The 18637-nt window shown below is 36.5% G+C and overlaps 1 protein-coding gene across 3 annotated transcripts in view; it reads right to left on the bottom strand.

Moving 5' to 3' along the window:
• PHKA1 (phosphorylase kinase regulatory subunit alpha 1) overlaps positions 1-18637 on the bottom strand; it is a 131135-nt gene that overhangs the window by 5043 nt on the left and 107455 nt on the right. Inside the window, exons 22-30 of one of the 3 annotated variants that reach the window (XM_060002654.1) lie at positions 17124-17280; positions 16570-16649; positions 15331-15409; positions 15061-15190; positions 11894-11995; positions 10861-10976; positions 10684-10731; positions 3213-3383; positions 1002-1055 (exon numbers count right to left, since the gene is read on the bottom strand). In XM_060002654.1, the coding sequence (XP_059858637.1) occupies positions 1002-1055; positions 3213-3383; positions 10684-10731; positions 10861-10976; positions 11894-11995; positions 15061-15190; positions 15331-15409; positions 16570-16649; positions 17124-17280 (937 nt within the window). The remainder of the gene's footprint in view (positions 1-1001; positions 1056-3212; positions 3384-10683; positions 10732-10860; positions 10977-11893; positions 11996-15060; positions 15191-15330; positions 15410-16569; positions 16650-17123; positions 17281-18637) is intronic. The other 2 variants (XM_060002655.1, XM_060002656.1) reach the window with 2 other exon arrangements.

Genomic DNA, 18637 nt, shown 5'->3' with positions numbered 1-18637 from the left:
ATTCTCAGCTTCCCAATTCTCGCTCCTTTGTTGATTTTGTATAAAAGCTATTTCTTTATAATTTCAGTGTGACTGGGCAAAAAGCAAAATATAAAAGCACCTCCTAATCTATGTCTGTGGTTCATGGCAATGTTTTCCAACCATGGTGATATATCAGGATTATTCTAAGGATTTTTTTTTTTAAAGTACAGGTGCTCGGGCTTCCCTGGTGGCGCAGTGGTTGAGAGTCTGCCTGCCAATGCGGGGGACACGGGTTTGAGCCCTGATCTGGGAAGATCCCACATGCCGCGGAGCAACTAGGCCCGTGAGCCACAACTGCTGAGCCTGCGCGTCTGGAACTTGTGCTCCGCAACGAGAGGCCGCGACAGTGAGAGGCCCGCGCACCGCGATGAAGAGTGGCCCCCGCTCGCCGCAACTAGAGAAAGCCCACGCACAGAAACGATGACCCAACACAGCCATAAATAAATAAGTAAATAAATAAATAAATAAAATTAAAAAAAATAAAAATAAAAAAATAAAGTACAGGTGCTCATGCCCCATCCCTGGAGAGTCTAATCCACTGAATTGGAGATAGGAGCTCAGGTTACTGTGATATATAGTTAGAGCTAAGGACCATTGGTTTATGATCACTGGTTTATAGTCTACAAACATGTTAGTAGAGAAAGGTAGGGATGAGCAGGATGGGGACATGAGAAGTCATTCATTCATTCATTCTTAGATTTCTATCTCATCTGCCATTTCTAATTCTGGCAACACTCACATAAATCAGCCTAACTTAATCAACCATTAAAAGAAACTGCCTTTATATAATTAATGTAACACATAATTATTCTCTAATATTCCCATTCTATTTTTTAAGAACATTCTCTCCTTTCTTCCAATGCATTTCTTGTTCAGTTGATTTATAAAAGCATAGATTTGTTATTTTGAAAAGAGATCACTGAAATACTTTAGCCAGACAAGCTATCAATCAAATAAATGTGAAAGACACAGAATCTTACCTCTCTAGTGGTTGAAGAAGGAAGAACAAAACCTTCCACAGAAAGTCCATGACACTGCAAAACAGCAAAAACGTCACCCAGGATATGCTGACAACTGGGAGACTGTAAGGAGACACTTAGTATTTCTAAGTGTGTTCCCCTGGGTAGATGCTGAGTAATCACAGGCCAGGGAAAGGCCCTGCAGCCCACGGGTCTTTGCCAAGGGGTTACGCTTACTGTGTGGCAAGAAGCAGGGTTGGACTATAGGGAACTCAAGCTTCATCCTCTACTTAGGGGAGTGGAAGGGTCGGGAAGGTCTACCTGCTGAGATAGTCTAGCCCTAAAGATTCAGAGACTATCTGAGAGGATACCACGGTAGGTCCCAGAGCCATCACAAATAGACTTTCATAAAGATTTTTTTGGGCTGAAGAGAAAAAACTCAAGATATGCATTTACCAGACATGCATAGTTACATTTTCTAGTTAAGCATCCCCCATCAGCACTCCTGATCCCCTCACTCTGCTCTACTTTCTCTACAGTATGTCATCTTTCAACATTCTGTATAATTTACTTATTTATTGTGTTTCTTATTTATTGTCTCTCCTTAGTAGAATGTAAGTTCCATAAGGACAGAGATCGTCGTCTGTTTTGTTTTCTGTTGTATTCCTGTGAGCACCTAGGACATTGCCTAGTGCATGGCAGATGCTCAAGAAATACTGTATGAACGAATGATATTTTATCTTCCCCCCACCATCAATTCAATTATTAAAAAGCAGTGGGAATTAATGATTTGCCATTTTAGATTTTAAATAAATCAAAACATTATATATTAAACCACAGATAAATATTCCAATCCAAAAAGTTTATCGACCCTACCAGACACTTCCATCCCATGTTCCATATGCCAAATAACAATCTTTGAGAATTATCAGCCTTGAAACATATGTGCAGAGTGATTATGTTACATTCATACTCTGAAAGGAATGGAATGAAAATAAAAACAGACGGCATTTGTTTTTCCCCTTTACATTAGGATTTCAAATTCATGCTTTGATTCTGCCACAAAATACCCAATTTTCCCAGTCAGACTTGAATGTTCCTTCCCTTGTATTCTCACAGCCTTCTGGTTTTGCACTTTTATCATAACACTTTTGGTCTTGCATTACAGCTGCTATGTAAGAAGATAACTATGGATTAAACTCTTTGATGACAAGAACAGACACTTTCCATGGTATCTGGGTAGAAGAGCACCTACTACATGTAGTCTGTGAAACTGAATTGCCATAAGCCAGGCAGAGCTGGAGAGATACAGCACATATCTGTTACCACTGTGCTATAGCAGTTAAATGGAAGGAAAATAACTGATAGGTACTCTTTGAAAGGAAGATCGCCAGAGTTGATAGTTCGAGGAATCAAATTTCACCTTTCCAAAGGATCACCTGATTCTGTCCCTGGAATATCAGTGTGCTAAGGGGAGAAACATAACTAAAGGTTTTGAAGTCCTGGTTGAAGTGTTCTTCAGGTCATTACCAAGGGCAATGAAGCAAAAAGTGGCACCTATGAGACTATGAATGAGATCTATGAATGAGTACAATAGTCTTCTTGGCCTTCTAAATCTGTCACAATCATAATGGTGTGATGTCCCCTTGAAAGTCTTTGGCAAACTAGGCCTTTGACAGAAAAACAAAAATTGGTCACACCAGTAGAGTCTCTGGACTATTAGCATCACTATGACTGCATTTATTTAGTAGTTTTCATCCAAGAAAAAAAATAGGTAAGAGCGTCTCATAAAGCTTCCCAGATGCCACAGTTGTTTTACTGTAGTAACATTTGTTATTAACAGCACATTGCTACAAATAACATTTCTACTCTACAATAGCTACAAAGAAAGTGAGTCTTTATCACCACATTCATTTGATTAGCAGTAAATGTATCACAATGTCCCACAATATCCAACCATGGCCAAAAAGCAGAGAAGTGATGATTTTTGAAATCTCATTTATAAACACTGCAACAGTAACAGTTATGGAGAGAGACTAAATTATCAGTAATGTCAAAATAACAAATCAACTGTTTCATTTTAATGTTTTCTTCTAGGTTTTATCCATAAGAGCACATGACTTTTATATAATTGCAGTGATATCATAGTCATGTCATATCTCAGACAAGGAGACTGATAATTTCATGGGGGGTGTGTGAAATAAAGAGACATCTACAGTGTATTATGCTCACCTTCTGCAAAACTTTCCATACTTTTTGATAAAATCCAATTGGGACTCTGTTTAGTGCTCCATCCAGCCTTCTTCGGCGTTGCCATTGACCTTGACGACTATCTTTAGATGTCTGTTGACCACATGCACTAGGGAAGGACCCAATACTTGGACTCATAGAGGTTCCAGGTGACTTGGGAGAAAAGTAGAGGAAAGAACATAAATCAAGAGTTATCTGTTTCTATGATTAAAGTATTATAGCACAATGAATAATAAACACACTCAGCAGAATTATAAACCACAAATTAAGTGTAACACCCAAGACAAAAAGGTTATAGAGAAGCTAGAAGACTTATGAGTAGATAGCAGCAATGTAAACAGGTATGAGCCTTTCAGAAAGCATCTAGTGATACATAAGAAAAGCCATAAAAATACTGATGACATGGGAGGTTCTTCACTGTCTCTTTGCCAGGTTATTTCTGTTAAACTTCTAACTGGTCTATGGCTTGGTTTGTTGCTCCTGTAGGCTATAACACAAGTCTCAATTTAAAAGAATTGAAATAAGACACAAAGTATATTATCTTACTACAATGAAATTAAATTAGAAATCAGTAACAAAAGGAAATTTGGGAAATTTACAAATATGTGGAAATTAGACAACACATTCCTAAATAACCAGTGGGTTAAGAAAGAAATCACAAGGAAAATTAGAAAACACTCTGAGATGAATGAAAATGGAAACACAACATACCAAAACTTATGGGATGCAGCTAAAACAGTGCTTAAAGAGAAGTTTATTTTATAAATGCTTGTATTAAAAAAGAAGAAAGATCTCAAATCAATAACCAAACCTTCTACCTTAAGACAATGAAAAAAAGAAGAAAAGAAGAGCAAATTAAACTGAAAGCAAAGAGAAGAAAATAACAAAGACTGTAACAGAAAGAAAAATAGAGAACCAAAAATAATAGAAAAAAATCAATGAAACCAAAAATTTGTTTCTTTGAAAATAAACATCAAAAAAATTGACAAATATTTAGCTAGACATACCAAAAAAATAAAAAAAGGAAATGTATTAAAGTCAGGATAGAAAAAGAGGACATCACTTCCAACCTTAAAGAAATAGAAAGGATTATAAGGACATACCATTGGCAGTCACATGTCAACAAATTATTGATATATAACTTAGGTGAAAACCACAAGTTCCTAGAAAGACACAAACTATCCAAATGGACTCCAGAAGAAACAGAATCTGAATAGATTTATAACAAAGAGATATAACTAGTAATTATAAAACTTTCACAGAGAAAAGTCCAGGTACAGGTGGCTTCACTGGTTAATACTACCAAACATCTGAAGAAGAATTAATATCACTTCTTCACAAACACTTCCAAAAAAGAGAAAAGGAAGGAACTTCCCAACTCATTCTATGAGGCCAGTATTAGCCTTACACCAAAATCAGACAAAGACATCACAAGAAAACTACAGATCAATACCCCTTATGAACAGAGGTACAAAGATCCTCAACAAAACACTAGCAAACCTAAAAATTCAGCAACATATAAAAAAGATGATACACCTTTTAATACACACAATGAAGTAGAATTTATTCCAGGAGTTCAACGTTGTTTTAACATCTGGACATCAATCAATGTAATACACCCTATCAACAGAATAAAGGATAAAACCCATATCATCCTAATAGATGCAGAAAAAGCATTTAATAAATTCTAACACCGCTTCAATGATAAAAAACACTCAACAAACTGGGAACAAAGGGGTTCTTCCTAAATCTAATAGAGGGCATCTACAAAAAACCCACAGCTGACATCATAATGAATGGTTGATGACTGAATGTTTTCCCTCCTAAGATCAGAACAAGACAAAGATGTTCAATCTTGCTACTTCTATTCAGTATTGTACTGGAGGCTCTATCCAGGGCTATTAAGAAGGAAAACAAAAGTCATTCAGAGTGGAAAGTCATTTGCAGATGACATGATCTTGTATATAAGGAATTCACTAAAAAACAATTAGAACTAATAAATGAGTTCAGTGAGGCTGCACGATATAAAATCAATATACAAAAATTAATTGTATTTCTAAACAGTAGCAATCAACAATCTGAAAATGAAATTAAGAAAACAATTTTGTTTAAGACAGCATTAAAAAGAATAAAATACTTAGGAATAAATTTAATGAAAGAAGTGTAAAACATATACTGTGAAAACTACAAAACCTGTTGAAAGAAATTAAAGACCTAAATAAATAGAGATCCTATTTTCATGGATCAGAAGACTTAATATTGTTAAAATGGTAATACTCTCAAAACTGATCTATAGATTGAACACAATCTTTATCAAAATCCTATTGGGTTCTTTGCAGAAATTGACAAGCTTATCCTAACATTCATGTGAAAATTCAAGGGACCCATGATAGCTAACACAATCTTAAAAAAGATCAAAGTTGGAGGACTCACAATTCCCAACTTCAAAATTTATTATAAAGCTACAATAATCAAGACTGTGTCAAGAAGACACTGCTTTGGGAAAACAAGTGTTCTCCTTACTTGCTGCAAGTAATAAATCCTTCCTTCTCTGGAAAAAAAAAGGCTGCGTCATACAGGCGTAGGCTAGGCATGTAGATCAGTGAAATAAAATTGGGAGTTCAGAAATAAACCACTGCATTTTTGTCAGTTTTTAACAAGGGTGTCAAGAAAAGTAAATGGAGGAAAGACAGTCTTCTATCTAAGAGATAGTGCTAGAACAACTGGATAGTCACATTCAAAAGAATGAAGTTGGACCCCCTACTACACACCATACACAAAAATTAAGTCCAAATGGGTTACTGTGCAAAAAAGAGTTAATATAGAAGGCCAGAAATGCTATTCTTGGAAAGGCCTGATTATAAGATTGGCCCTTGGTTGGCATTTGGAGAGCTGGATTTTGGGAGGGTTTCCACCATTCTCAGAATTGATTAACAGTGGCTTATTGTGCCTAAACTGTTTGTGGAAACTCTATGGTTTATGTTGAACATTTGCTTTCCCTCTGGGAGTCTAGAGTTTTGGTACATGCCAGACAGAGGCTGTTTATGTGACCAGCCCCCAGTAAAAACCCTGGGTGCTGAGTCTTAAATGAAATTCCCTGGTTGGCAATATTTCATACATGTTGTCACAACTCATTGCACGGGGAGTTGCATCCTGTGTGACTTTACTGGGAGAGCACTCCGGAAGCTGGTGCCTGTTTTCCCTGGACTTTGTCCAATGCACCTTTTCCCTTTGCTGACTTTTTGTATTCATTTGCTGTAATAAGTCATAGCTTTGAGTATGTTTAGTCCTGTGAGTCCTCCTAGTGAATCACTGAACCCGAGAGGTGGTCTTGGGGACCCATAAACATAATCATAGACCTAATTGTAAGAGCTAAAACTACAAAACTCTTAAAAAATAGGAATAAATCTTTGTGACCTTGGGCTAGGCAACGCCTTCTTAGATAGGACACTAAAAGAAAAATTAGATGAATTGGACTTCACCCGAACTAAAAACTTCTGTTCTTCAAATGACACTATCAAGAAAGTAAATTGTGTGGTTGATATGCTTCAGAGAAAAAAAAAAGTGAAAAGCAACACACAGAATGGGAAAAACTATGTGCCAATCACATATCTGATAAGGGACCTGTATCCAGAATATATAAAGAATCTTTACAACTCAACAATAAAAAGACAAATAACCCAATTAACAAATGGGTAAAGGATCTGAATGGACATTTCTCCAAAAGAAGATAAACAGTCAATTGGCACATGAAAAGATGTTTAATATCATAAGCCTTAGGGAACTGCAAATCAAAACCACAATGAGATACCACTTCATACCCACTAAAATGGCTAGAATCAAAAAGATGGACAATAGCAAGGATTGGTGTGGATATGAAGAAATTGGAACCCTCAGACATTGCCAGTGGGAATGTAAAATGGTACAGTCCCCTTTGGAAAACAATTTGGCAGTTCCTCATGCTAACCATAGTTACCAAATGACCCAGCACTTCTCCTAGATGTATATCCAAGAGAAATAAAAACATATGTCCACACAAAAACTTGTACATGAAGGTTCATAGCAGCGTTATTCATAACAGTCAAAACCCAGAAACAACTCAGATGTTCATCAACTGATAAATGGATAAATAAAATGTGGTGTATATCAATACAGTAAGGTATTGTTCAGCAATATAAAGGAATGAAGTATTGGTACATGCTACAACATAAAACTTATAAAAGTAAAGGATAAAATACATTGGGGAAAGTGTTTCTTTGACAGTTTAGATTCAGAAATAAATATAAAATAAAAAGAAGGTAATAGAAATATTTTCTGAGAAAAGAACTTCTTACATTTTAATTTGGATCAAATGCCTATATCACCACTGCTATGTAAAAGAGAAAAGTGCCCTAAGGCACTTCTATTGGCCAGTGACTATCACACTGATGCACCAAGTAGATGAACTCCATTTGATTTATCTTCATTGTCTTCGTCTCTACCATCAAGATCCTAGGCTGGGCTCCCCTGGTGGCGCAGTGGTTGAGAGTCCGCCTGCCGATGCAGGGGACACGGGTTTGTGCCCCTGTCCGGGAAGATCCCACATGCCGCGGAGCGGCTGTGCCCGTGAGCCATGGCCGCTGAGCCTGCGCGTCCCGAGCCTGTTGCTCCGTAACGGGAGAGGCCACAACAGTGAGAGGCCCGCGTACCGCAAAAAAAAAAAAAAAAAAAAAAAGATCCTAGGCTGCTGAAAGCGGAGTCAAACCACAAAGGCTATTCAGACTGTTTTCCAAAACCAAATATCAATAGTTCTGAGCTTTTAGATTAACTCCTCCTCTATGCCTCTGTCTTCCTTTATTAATGTAGATATGACAAAGTTGGCCAAGTCATACTACACTAATTCATTACAGGGTATATACTTGGTTAAAGTCAACAGAAATACCAATATTGTTTCCAAATTGTTTTCCATTTTTTGTTTGGTTGTCATCTGGCCTTAATCTCTTCAGCCTAAGAAATCTGAAATCATAGGCCATTATGGATTATTGATTTAAACCAAGGAAACTAAATCAGAGATCAGTCTTCCTAAACTGTAAGCGTCATGAGGGCAAGGACCACATCTATTTTGTTCACTATTGTATTTCCAGTGCCTGGCACAAAATTGGCACTCAATTAATATTTACAAATGAATAAACAATAAGAATAGGTAACCCAGTGATTTTCAAACTTAAAAGTGCATCAGAATCACCTAGAAAGCTTATTAAAACACAGATTGCTGGGCCTCACCTAAGTCTTTCTGATTCAGTAGGCCTAGGATGAGAACAATATTTCACATCTCTAACAAGTTCCCAGCGGATACCGATGCTTTCCAGTGCCTGGCACATAGCAGGCATTTAATTAATTATATTAGTCAAAAGAATAAATGACTGAACAGATACTTAACAAATAAATACTTATTAAATTGAATTTTGTTTTCTGAAATGGAAAAGAGGTTGGAGTTGAACCCCCTCACCTGCCTTTTTGGAAAAGAAATGGAAAGATATCACCCTGCATGAAGTTGATTTATAAGTATAAATTTTACTTTTTGATTCTTTTTTTTTTGCAGCACGCGGGCCTCTCACTGTTGTGGCCTCTCCCGTTGCGGAGCACAGGCTCCGGACGCGTGGCCTCAACGGCCTATGGCTCACGGGCCCAGCCGCTCTGCGGCATGTGGGATCTTCCCAGACCGGGGCACGAACCCCTGTCCCCTGCATCGGCAGGCGGACTCTCAACCACTGCGCCACCAGGGAAGCCTGATTCATTTTTTTCCAGTCAATCTGATTGTCATATAATACAAGATAACAGCAGTTACCAGAAAAAAACAGTGACATCAAATCTACACCCAGGGGATGACTACCATTGGGCTATAAAAAATATTTGAGAAAATAAATTTTTAAAGAGGATGAGGCAAGGCAAACATTATGTGTTTTTAAAAGTTATTAGTAGAGTAAAATTACAGACTATTCAAGTAACTAGCCAGCATGTTATCATTAGAAAAGCTGATGAAATAGCCTGACTCTAAAAGTCATGGTAAAGGGTAAAATAAATAAAACTACCTTTACAAGTATTTTTTCTATAATCAGAAAAGAGGGCATTGGTGAGTGGCAGAGAAAAGGGCTTAGAACAATACAAAATACCAGACAGGCAGGTGAGGATGGAAATCGGTATTTAGAAGAAAGAAAGTAATGAAAATTTAGAGCTCTCAATCCTCTAAATTACAGTCCTAATGATTTTGGCTTTCTTAAAGTCCTATAGGTAGTGTATGTGTAAAAAAAATTAAATGATATAGCTGGGTGGGTAGGTCAAGTCCTTAATATCATACTAATCTAGCTGGGAACATGGACTTCAAGTTCTAAATATATAATGAACATGTAAGTAATACTCTGTGACTATAAACAACCATGAAGTATTTAGCCAATCACTCTCAACCAAAACAAGAACTGTTTACCAGGAACATCACTTTAACTCTTCAGTATGAAATGTAGTTCTTTAACCTTTCAGATAGGAAAATGGTCATATTATACAAATTGTCTAGGAAAAAATCCTGTAAAGTGAACACTTTTCTATCACAAGGCCCTTTCTTATTCCATTCTGGTCTTGTACTTGCATAATATAAACGTAAAAGGGTATCTGATAGGTATACCTAAATTAAGTTTACTTCAAGTTAAACATCAAGCATTGGCTCTTTATTTTCCTAAATGGTTTCTGACTCCTAAAACAAACAGACACACAAGCACACAAACAAGCAAAATTTCCATTTTGCCTTTCCTCTTCTGGACGTGTTTTAATATCGTAAGCTAGCATAAGTCTATTTTGGAAGTAGAAGGAGTAGTTTTAAGCTTTTCATTAAAAGACTTTGAAATCACACCATTTCGCAGAGTTCTGAAAAACACTATGGAAGTTTGTGTTAATTATTTCTTTGTATAACACAATAACTCATCTATTCTCATCTTCAAGGAAAAAATTAGTAACAGCCTACAGTATGATGTTTGGTGACTCCCACCAACTCTCAGATTGATTTATATGTTTTTCCTCTATGTGTTCACAACACCTTTCGTATACCTCTATCATGACAATGATAAAAATCTAATTTCTGGACAATAACTGAAAATAGATGTTTAAAAAAGCCCTTACCTAGTCTGGTTCTTAAAAGCAAGAAATGTAAGTCTACTTCCATAAAATTAATTCCAGAATTATGTATTAATCCTAACAAGAGGAATTCAAGGTTTCAATTTCTTGCTATCAGAAACAAGTTACTTTCCTCTTAAAATCAGCAAGATAGTTTGGCCCAGAAAAATGAAAGCTATCTGCAGAAAGATTGCTAAAAAGGAGAATCAAACAAGCTACTCTGTGGCTTATCTTATTTGTAAAAAAGCCATAAGCTCATGCATGTTTTATAGAACTAAAGGCAAGTTAATCTATATTAAAGGATCCCTACTTGTTTCACCTGACTCTCAGTTGAGATAGACAGTCTACGAAAGTCCACCTGAAAAATAAATGGCTCAAATTAAACTCAGAATATGAAACAAAATACATGATCTTAACAAAGTCTGAGTCCAAAAGAATGTTCTTAAATATGAAAGTATCCCAGCTCAGTTCCCAAGTAGTATCTTACCTGCTTTATCTCACTTTTTAACTGCATAATCCCAGTTCGTTCGGGTTTGGTTGCTCCAACAGCACCAATCTCACGGATAGAAATAGCAGGGCTGATATTTGAATCAGTGAGACGAACTATATAGCATGACAGATTAAAGAGAAAGAGGGAGGATAACCAGGTTCAAATTTTTTTCTCCACCACATTTAAAAGACTTAGATGTATGTCCTCCTTTTATGTTAATAATAATAAAAACCAAACAACCAACTAAACCTTGCTATTCAAAGTGTGGTCCACAGGCCTGCAGCATTAGCTTCACCTAGAAGCTTGTTAGAATTTTAGGCCCAACTCTAGAATTAAAGCCTGCAGTTTAGCAAGATACCCAGGTGATTCTTATGAACAGTAAGGCTTGAGGAACACTGCTTTATAACTATCTAAGGTCTAGTATCCATCCATCTGACATTATATATTTATTTATTCTAAGTCTAAAAGTTAAGCATGAGAGATAACTCTTTTAATTTGCTCTGATGTTTTAGGTACTTGATATCAAATACCACTACCAAACCACCAAGTGCAGGTGTAAGGTTAATTTGTGATAGACCCCTAAACGTATTTGAATTTAAAAATGAAAGGATGTATCAGGTGCACTGTAGCAGCTACATACACACACACACACACACACACACACACACACACACACACACACCACTATAAGTGCTACTGAATTATTGGCAACTGGAATACAAGAAAGTTTCAGATGATACAGGTTGCTAGTTGTCCTAAAGTAGAGTCTTAAGATAATGTAAGGGAATGTATAAAACAGTCCAAAACAAAATATGCTAGTAATCTACTTAACTGACATATCATTTAAGGGAAAAAAAGACACACAGTGGTTTCCAAATCTTGTTCCAGAAGACAGCTTTGGTTTTAACTTTCATATACTGGGGTCCTATTTATTTGGGAGAAAAGTTCCGCTGATAAAAGAAACACTTTAAAATCAATGAGACATTTAAAACAAACATTCTGAAATAGAAATGCAGTGATTCAACCTTACCGCTTCGTTCCACGCCAAACTCCTTGCCACTGAGAATGTGATGCAGGAGGTTCTTCATGGCTGAAGGACTGAGATTCATCAGGCCATCTGTGGCTTCCTCAGCTACTCAGCAGAAATGTTAGAACAGAGGGATTTCTAATTGACCTGCCACTCTCACCCTATTTTTTTCTCTATTTCCTTTCTTGCTTAGAATTTCTGAGTCACTTGATTGGAAGAAAAAAACGCAGACGTAGAGAATGGACTTGAGGACACAGGGAGAGGGAAGGGTAAGCTGGGATGAAGTGAGGGAGTAGCATTGACATATATACAGTACTGAATGTAAAATAGATAGCTAATGGGAAGCAGCTGCATAGCACAGGGAGATCAGCTCGGTGCTTTGTGACCACTTAGAGGGGTGGGATAGGGAGGGTGGGAGGGAGACACAAGACGGAGGGGATGTGCGGATATATGTATACATATAGCTGATTCACTTTGTTATACAGCAGAAACTAACACAACATTGTAAAGCAATTATACTCCAATAAAGATGTTAAAGAAAATAAATTTCCAGCACCATACTGCCTAGGTATTCATCCTCCAACAGATTCTTAATAATTTAAGGACTGATTATCCAGTTTATGGATTAACTAGGCCCTTGATTTCTTCTTCACCCCTCTTCCACATCATTAGGATACTCAGTAGAATCTTTATTTGAAAGTGGGAAGGATGAAAGGAGTACAATGGAACTGGAAACCAGTCGGAGAAAGCAATGATTGTATCTATGAAGATGGGCTAAAATAATCAAAACTTCTCTCTATCTGGAAATATGGGGATTTAAAAAGAGAATAGATATGAATCTATGAAATTATGAAGAATATTGAGAATATAACTTGAATTTGTTCATCAACATCAGACACCTATTATGAGTTTACTACATGTAGGTCATGATTTTAAACAATGTTAATACAAACAGGTATGACATGGTACTTGACCTTGTGAGGCTGACCAACTATTTGGGAAAGATTGGACATGTAAACAAGATAAACAACAGTAAAACATGGCATGGCTATACTAAGTGTCAAATGAGAGGTAGAGACAATAAATGCTTTGGAAATAAGAGGAGACATCAATCTCCAAGGATGGGGACTGATAAAATTAGTGGGAAGTACTGTTGAAGTGGGAGGTAGAGGCCAGACTGTTGAGGGTCTTGAATATCAGACCCAGGGATCTTGACTTTATCCTAGAAGAAATAAATAGCCATGGTTTGATGAATCCACAGGAAAAAAAAAATCTGTAATGGGCAATTAAGGAAAAGTGAAGAATGTTTGCGGATTTATCCCTTCTTGAGGTTTATTATTGAATAATCAGACTCTCATAAAACATCACTTGATACCAAAGCTTGAGAAAAAAATATATATATACATGTAATCTTATAACAATGTGCTGAACTGGCGATCATTTGGAATCAGGCAGACTTGGACTCAAATTTCACTATTTACCAGTTATGTAACTTCGTGCAAGTTATTAACCTTTCTGAGTTTCATTTTTTAAAAATTGCTCATTAGCTTTATTTAAAGAATTTAAAATTTTTATACAATTTTAAAGGTTACTTTCCATTTACAGTTATTACAAAATATTGGCTATATTCCCTGTGTTGTACAATACATTCTTTTTTTTTTAACATCTTTATTGGGGTATAATTGCTTTACAATGGTGTGTTAGTTTCTGCTTTATAACAAAGTGAATCAATTATATATATACATATGTTCCCATATCTCTTCCCTCTGGCATCTCCCTCCCTCCCACCCTCCCTATCCCACCCCTCCAGGCGGTCACAAAGCACCGAGCTGATCTCCCTGTGCTATGCGGCTGCTTCCCACTAGCTATCTACCTTACGTTTGGTAGTGTATATATGTCCATGCCTCTCTCTCGCTTTGTCACAGCTCACCCTTCCCCCTCCCCATATCCTCAAGTCCGTTCTCTAGTAGGTCTGTGTCTTTATTCCTGTCTTACCCCTAGGTTCTTCATGACATTTTTTTTCTTAAATTCCATATATATATGTGTTAGCATACGGTATTTGTCTTTCTCTTCCTGACTTACTTCACTGTGTATGATAGACTCTAGGTCTATCCACCTCATTACAAATAGCTCAATTTCGTTTCTTTTTATGGCTGAGTAATATTCCATTGTATATATGTGCCACATCTTCTTTATACAATACATTCTTGAGCCTATTTTACATCCAATAGTTTGAGTTTCAATTCCTTTTACCATCAGTAAAAGTGAGATAAAAATACCTTCTCCAGTTGGTTGTTGTAAGGATTAAATGAGATAATATATGTAAATAAAAAGCAAAAAGTACAGTGTCTGGCATATGGTAGGTATAAAATAATCATTAGCTTTATTCCTTTAAAGGGTTATTTAAATATACATTATCTCATGTAATTTAGGTTAGATTCAAACCAATAAATTTAGCTACTTGCTAACAGCTCAATTAAAAGCCTTTTGGGGAAATTTAACTGAAACAATGGCTAAAATTGAGTTTTGCAACTGTGATTTTATCTTTGTATTCAATCCCTATCTCTATTACTTTGCCATTCTTGTTGAAATCAAATACCGAAGGAAAAAATAGTCATGCCACGGGGTCTCCCCATAATTCTGTGCTACAGTTTCCAAAGGCCCCATCTATTCTTCTAACTAAAATTGCTACCTTGCCAAATATACCTATAGCTAATATCAAAAAGAGTCTTGTCAGATAAATATGAATAGAAATATTGCCTTCCTTTATTTGATCCTGATGTTGACTAGACAGAATACTGACACTATAATCAAACTGATGTGGTGACTCAATCTGACAGCCAGAGGTGGCCATGCCTGAATCAGAATTGAACCCAGTCTATCACACTTAGTTTGATGTATGCCTCGGATCACTCTAGGAGTTAGTAGGAATGTCATTGGGAGTGCAGAGCCCCTAGGAGGTGGAATTTTGAAGTTGATAACTAATATATAAATTTGTCATAGCAGTCCCTTGACTTGTATAGAGACTGACTAACATGGGAACAAGACTGCTATATGCAGCTTCTGAGCTACCGATAAAAATCTTTTAGATTCCTTTCCCTCCTGATTCAAAACTCAATAGAACTCTATTAAAAGTGAATTCTGCCTCAAACAGTTACTTAATTGAATACCTGAGCATCGAAGGGAGTGGGCCAGTTCTGTTGCCATAACTTGTATGATCAGACCAATTCGAAGTCGAAACATTTCAGCAAAGAGGCCAGGCTGAGTTCGCATATACATGGCTAGATATACCATTATTTCCTGTGCATGGAATGAATATAGACAAAAATTATGCCCTAGATCTCACAAGGCTTATTTTGTGGTCTTCAGAAATTGCCAGATCAACTGAAAACAAACTTTTAAATATCAATCACCAGATTAGGCTTTATAATTCTGCTCACCTGTGTAAGAATTGAAATGCTCATGTCCCCTTCACTGGCTTCATCTATCAGCTGAGTGAGTACTTCATAGGGCAGAGGTCTAAGGAAGAGGACAGTGAAGAAAGACAAAATTCTGCAACTACTTAAAGCTAAATTTATTGAGAAAATAAAAAAGCTCCTCCCAAGTCCAAGTCAGTGTCTCAACATCTCATCATTACTGGTAGCATTCTGGTTCTTTCAGTCTTCAAAGTTCACTGCCTCCCCAAAGCACTCTGGCCCATATCAACTCAGGAGAGCTCTGCTCTCCCGTCTCTAAGCCTGGATTGCCCTTCTCCTTCCAAATTGTATTTAAAACTCACCCCATGACGTCCTTCCAGACCACTCTTTCATGGTTAATTCTTAACATTTGACAAGTAACTATTATGGCTAAAAAGTAATAAACTAAATTTAAGCTGTGCCTTTTGGAAGACATTTTATTACTTTACAATCACACCTTATAGAGTTATACTGATTTTTTATAGTTTCATCAGTTTACACACACACACACCCTCCTACACTTCTGACTCTCCTGTTGATACTAAGCACTCTGGGGGCATGGGGCATGCCATCTTCTTTTGGATTGCCCACAGTAGCCACAAAATTGATCTGATTTGAAATAAAAGGTTCTGTTTGCCAGGAATAAGGTGTTATGGATTGAACTGTGTTCCCTCTAAGTTCCTATGTTGAAATCCTAATCCCTAGTATCTCAGAGTGTCTTTACAGAGGTAAGCTAAAGTGAGGTAATTGGGTGGGCCCTAATCTAATATGACTGGTGTCTTTTATAAGTGAGAAATTTGGACACAGAGACACACAGAGAGAGAAGAAATGTGAAGAGACATAAGGAAAAAACAGCCATCTATAAGCCAAGGAGAGAGGCCTGGAACAAAGTCTAGAGTATAGCTGATTTTTTGTGGGGGCTAATTCCAGTTGCCCTGTTTGTTTGTTTTTTGAATAAAACGTTTGGTAAAGCCAATAAGTAAAAACAAACAAACAAAAAAACCCCAAAAGAGCAAAATACATTTGAGTACTACTCCCTGTGAGCCTTCTCTTTCATTTACTCATGTCCTATCACTACCAACATTCTCACATTCACTGTCCCTGATAGAAGCTCGCACACTTATCATCCACTTATAGATTAGGACAAGAGAATTGCAGTCAGTCCACACAGCTCCTTAAAGTCTCAGAGAAGCTTCATCAAACCCAAACAAAAACCATACTAACGCAGAGATGGTCTTCTCTCGAGGTTCTGGAGGGAGTCCCACTGTCAAATGTTTCTGGTGGGAGAGAAGGTCTGTGCAGGCCTAGGAATAAATAGTATAATAGTATTATCCTTCCCATAACACCTCACATTTCCACGAAATTTTCTGTTTTCAGCCTAGAAACCTTTGCTCCCCCTTAACTTAATGACACATCAATCTTTTCCTCAGGAAATGCGATGAAGATCAGAAAAGAGGGATTTCTAGGAAGGAACAATGAAGTATTTTTATCTCCTAAAAGGTAGGAACTTTTAGCCTAGTATAAATTCATTCTTAAGACCTAGAATCCTCATAGTTTATAACACCTCTATAAGTCTACAGTTTATATGCTTCAGTATTATATATTTGACATTCGTAAACAAAAAAAGCTACCTGATAATCAGAAATGTTATGTGGGAAAAACAACATCTTAAACGGTTAGATGCTGTGGTGACTGCCTTAAAAAACAACTGCAGAAACCAATTTATAAAAAGCACCTCCATTTAGATTTGGTATAAATTCAAGAAGAATTTATAGTACCTCATCGAGTGCTTCCACCTTCTTCCTTAAGATTCCAGAGATGTATCGGATCAGGCCCCAGTGACGAATTTCTCCAACTTTGCTATAGAGCTCAGTAAGCAGCTCTCTGACTGTTGCACTCCCTTCATCATACAATCCAGTGTCCCAGTCAGGTCCTCTGGAATGTTAAAGGCAGGTCTACATTAATTATAAATAAAGCTACAGGCAACAATACTTTGTTTGTGTCATAGAGAATATGCCTGTTTTTGATAGGTTTCTCTCATTAGGAAATGAATGTTATTTACTACGAATTCTCATAAAACTATTTTTAAGTTGGTACTGAAAGCCGAATACCTAGACAAGAATAAGTCTTAGTTTCAGTTGTGTTTTGACAAAATACATTCTTTTACCCTCTTAATGGGCTTCAAAGTAGCTGAAATTAAAGTTAAAGATTTAATTTAACTACTGGAAGTTCAGAAAGTATGCTACACTTAGGGAACTAATGAAGAAGTAAGAAGAATGTGTGCTTATTTTTAAAAGATACATATATATATACACACACACACACACACACACACATATCATATACATTATTGTCGTAAAAGTTCCTATACCACAAGTCAACTGTGAAGTACCATAAAAGATATATGAAGTGCTATGAAATTGGGGAGTTTAATAGATGATAAAAGGTAGATTATTTATTAAATGATGTTAAGACAATCAAGTAGCCATCTGGATAAAACATTGAATCCATGCCTCACACTGTACACCAAAATTCCAAATGTATCAAATTTAAGTGTTAAAGTACTAAAAGAGATATGGGAGAACTATTTTATAATTTCAGAGTCAAGGACTTTTAAACTGTGAACTATACACCAAAAGCCATAAAAGAAAGATTGATACATTTATATATATATATGTATATATAAATATACAAAACTCTTATTGCAAAAACCACTATAAGCAAAGTCATAGGACAAATTACAAACTGAGAAAAATATTTGCAATTCATAGGCCAATTTTCCTACTATATAAAGAATTCCACCAAAAAACTACTAGAACTCATCAATGAATTCAGAAAAGTCGCAGGATACAAAATTAATATACAGAAATTTGCTGCATTTCTATACACTGACAATAAACTATCAGAAAGAGAAATTAAGAACAATCTCATTTAAAATCAAATCAAAAAGAATAAAATACCTAGGAATAAATCTAACTAAGGAGGTAAAAGACCTGCACTCAGAAAATTGTAAGACATTGATAAAAGAAATTGAAGGTGACATAAGCAAATGAAAAGACATACCGTGCTCATGGATTGGAAGAATTAACATTGCTAAGGTGACCATACCACCCAAGACAATCTACAGATTCAATGCAATCCCTATCAAAATACCAATGGCATTTTTCACAGAACTAGAACAAATCATTCTAAAATTTGTATGGAAACACAAAAGGCACTGAATAGCCAAAACAATTTTGAGAAAGAAGAAAAAGCTGGAGGAATCATGCTCCCTGTCTTCAGACTATGCTAT

This window comes from Delphinus delphis, chromosome X, assembly GCF_949987515.2.
Source record: "Delphinus delphis chromosome X, mDelDel1.2, whole genome shotgun sequence".
In the NCBI taxonomy this organism is placed as follows: domain Eukaryota; kingdom Metazoa; phylum Chordata; class Mammalia; order Artiodactyla; family Delphinidae; genus Delphinus; species Delphinus delphis.
The sequence above is the reverse complement of the archived record's forward strand: the minus strand, read 5'-3'. Positions and strand labels throughout refer to the sequence as shown.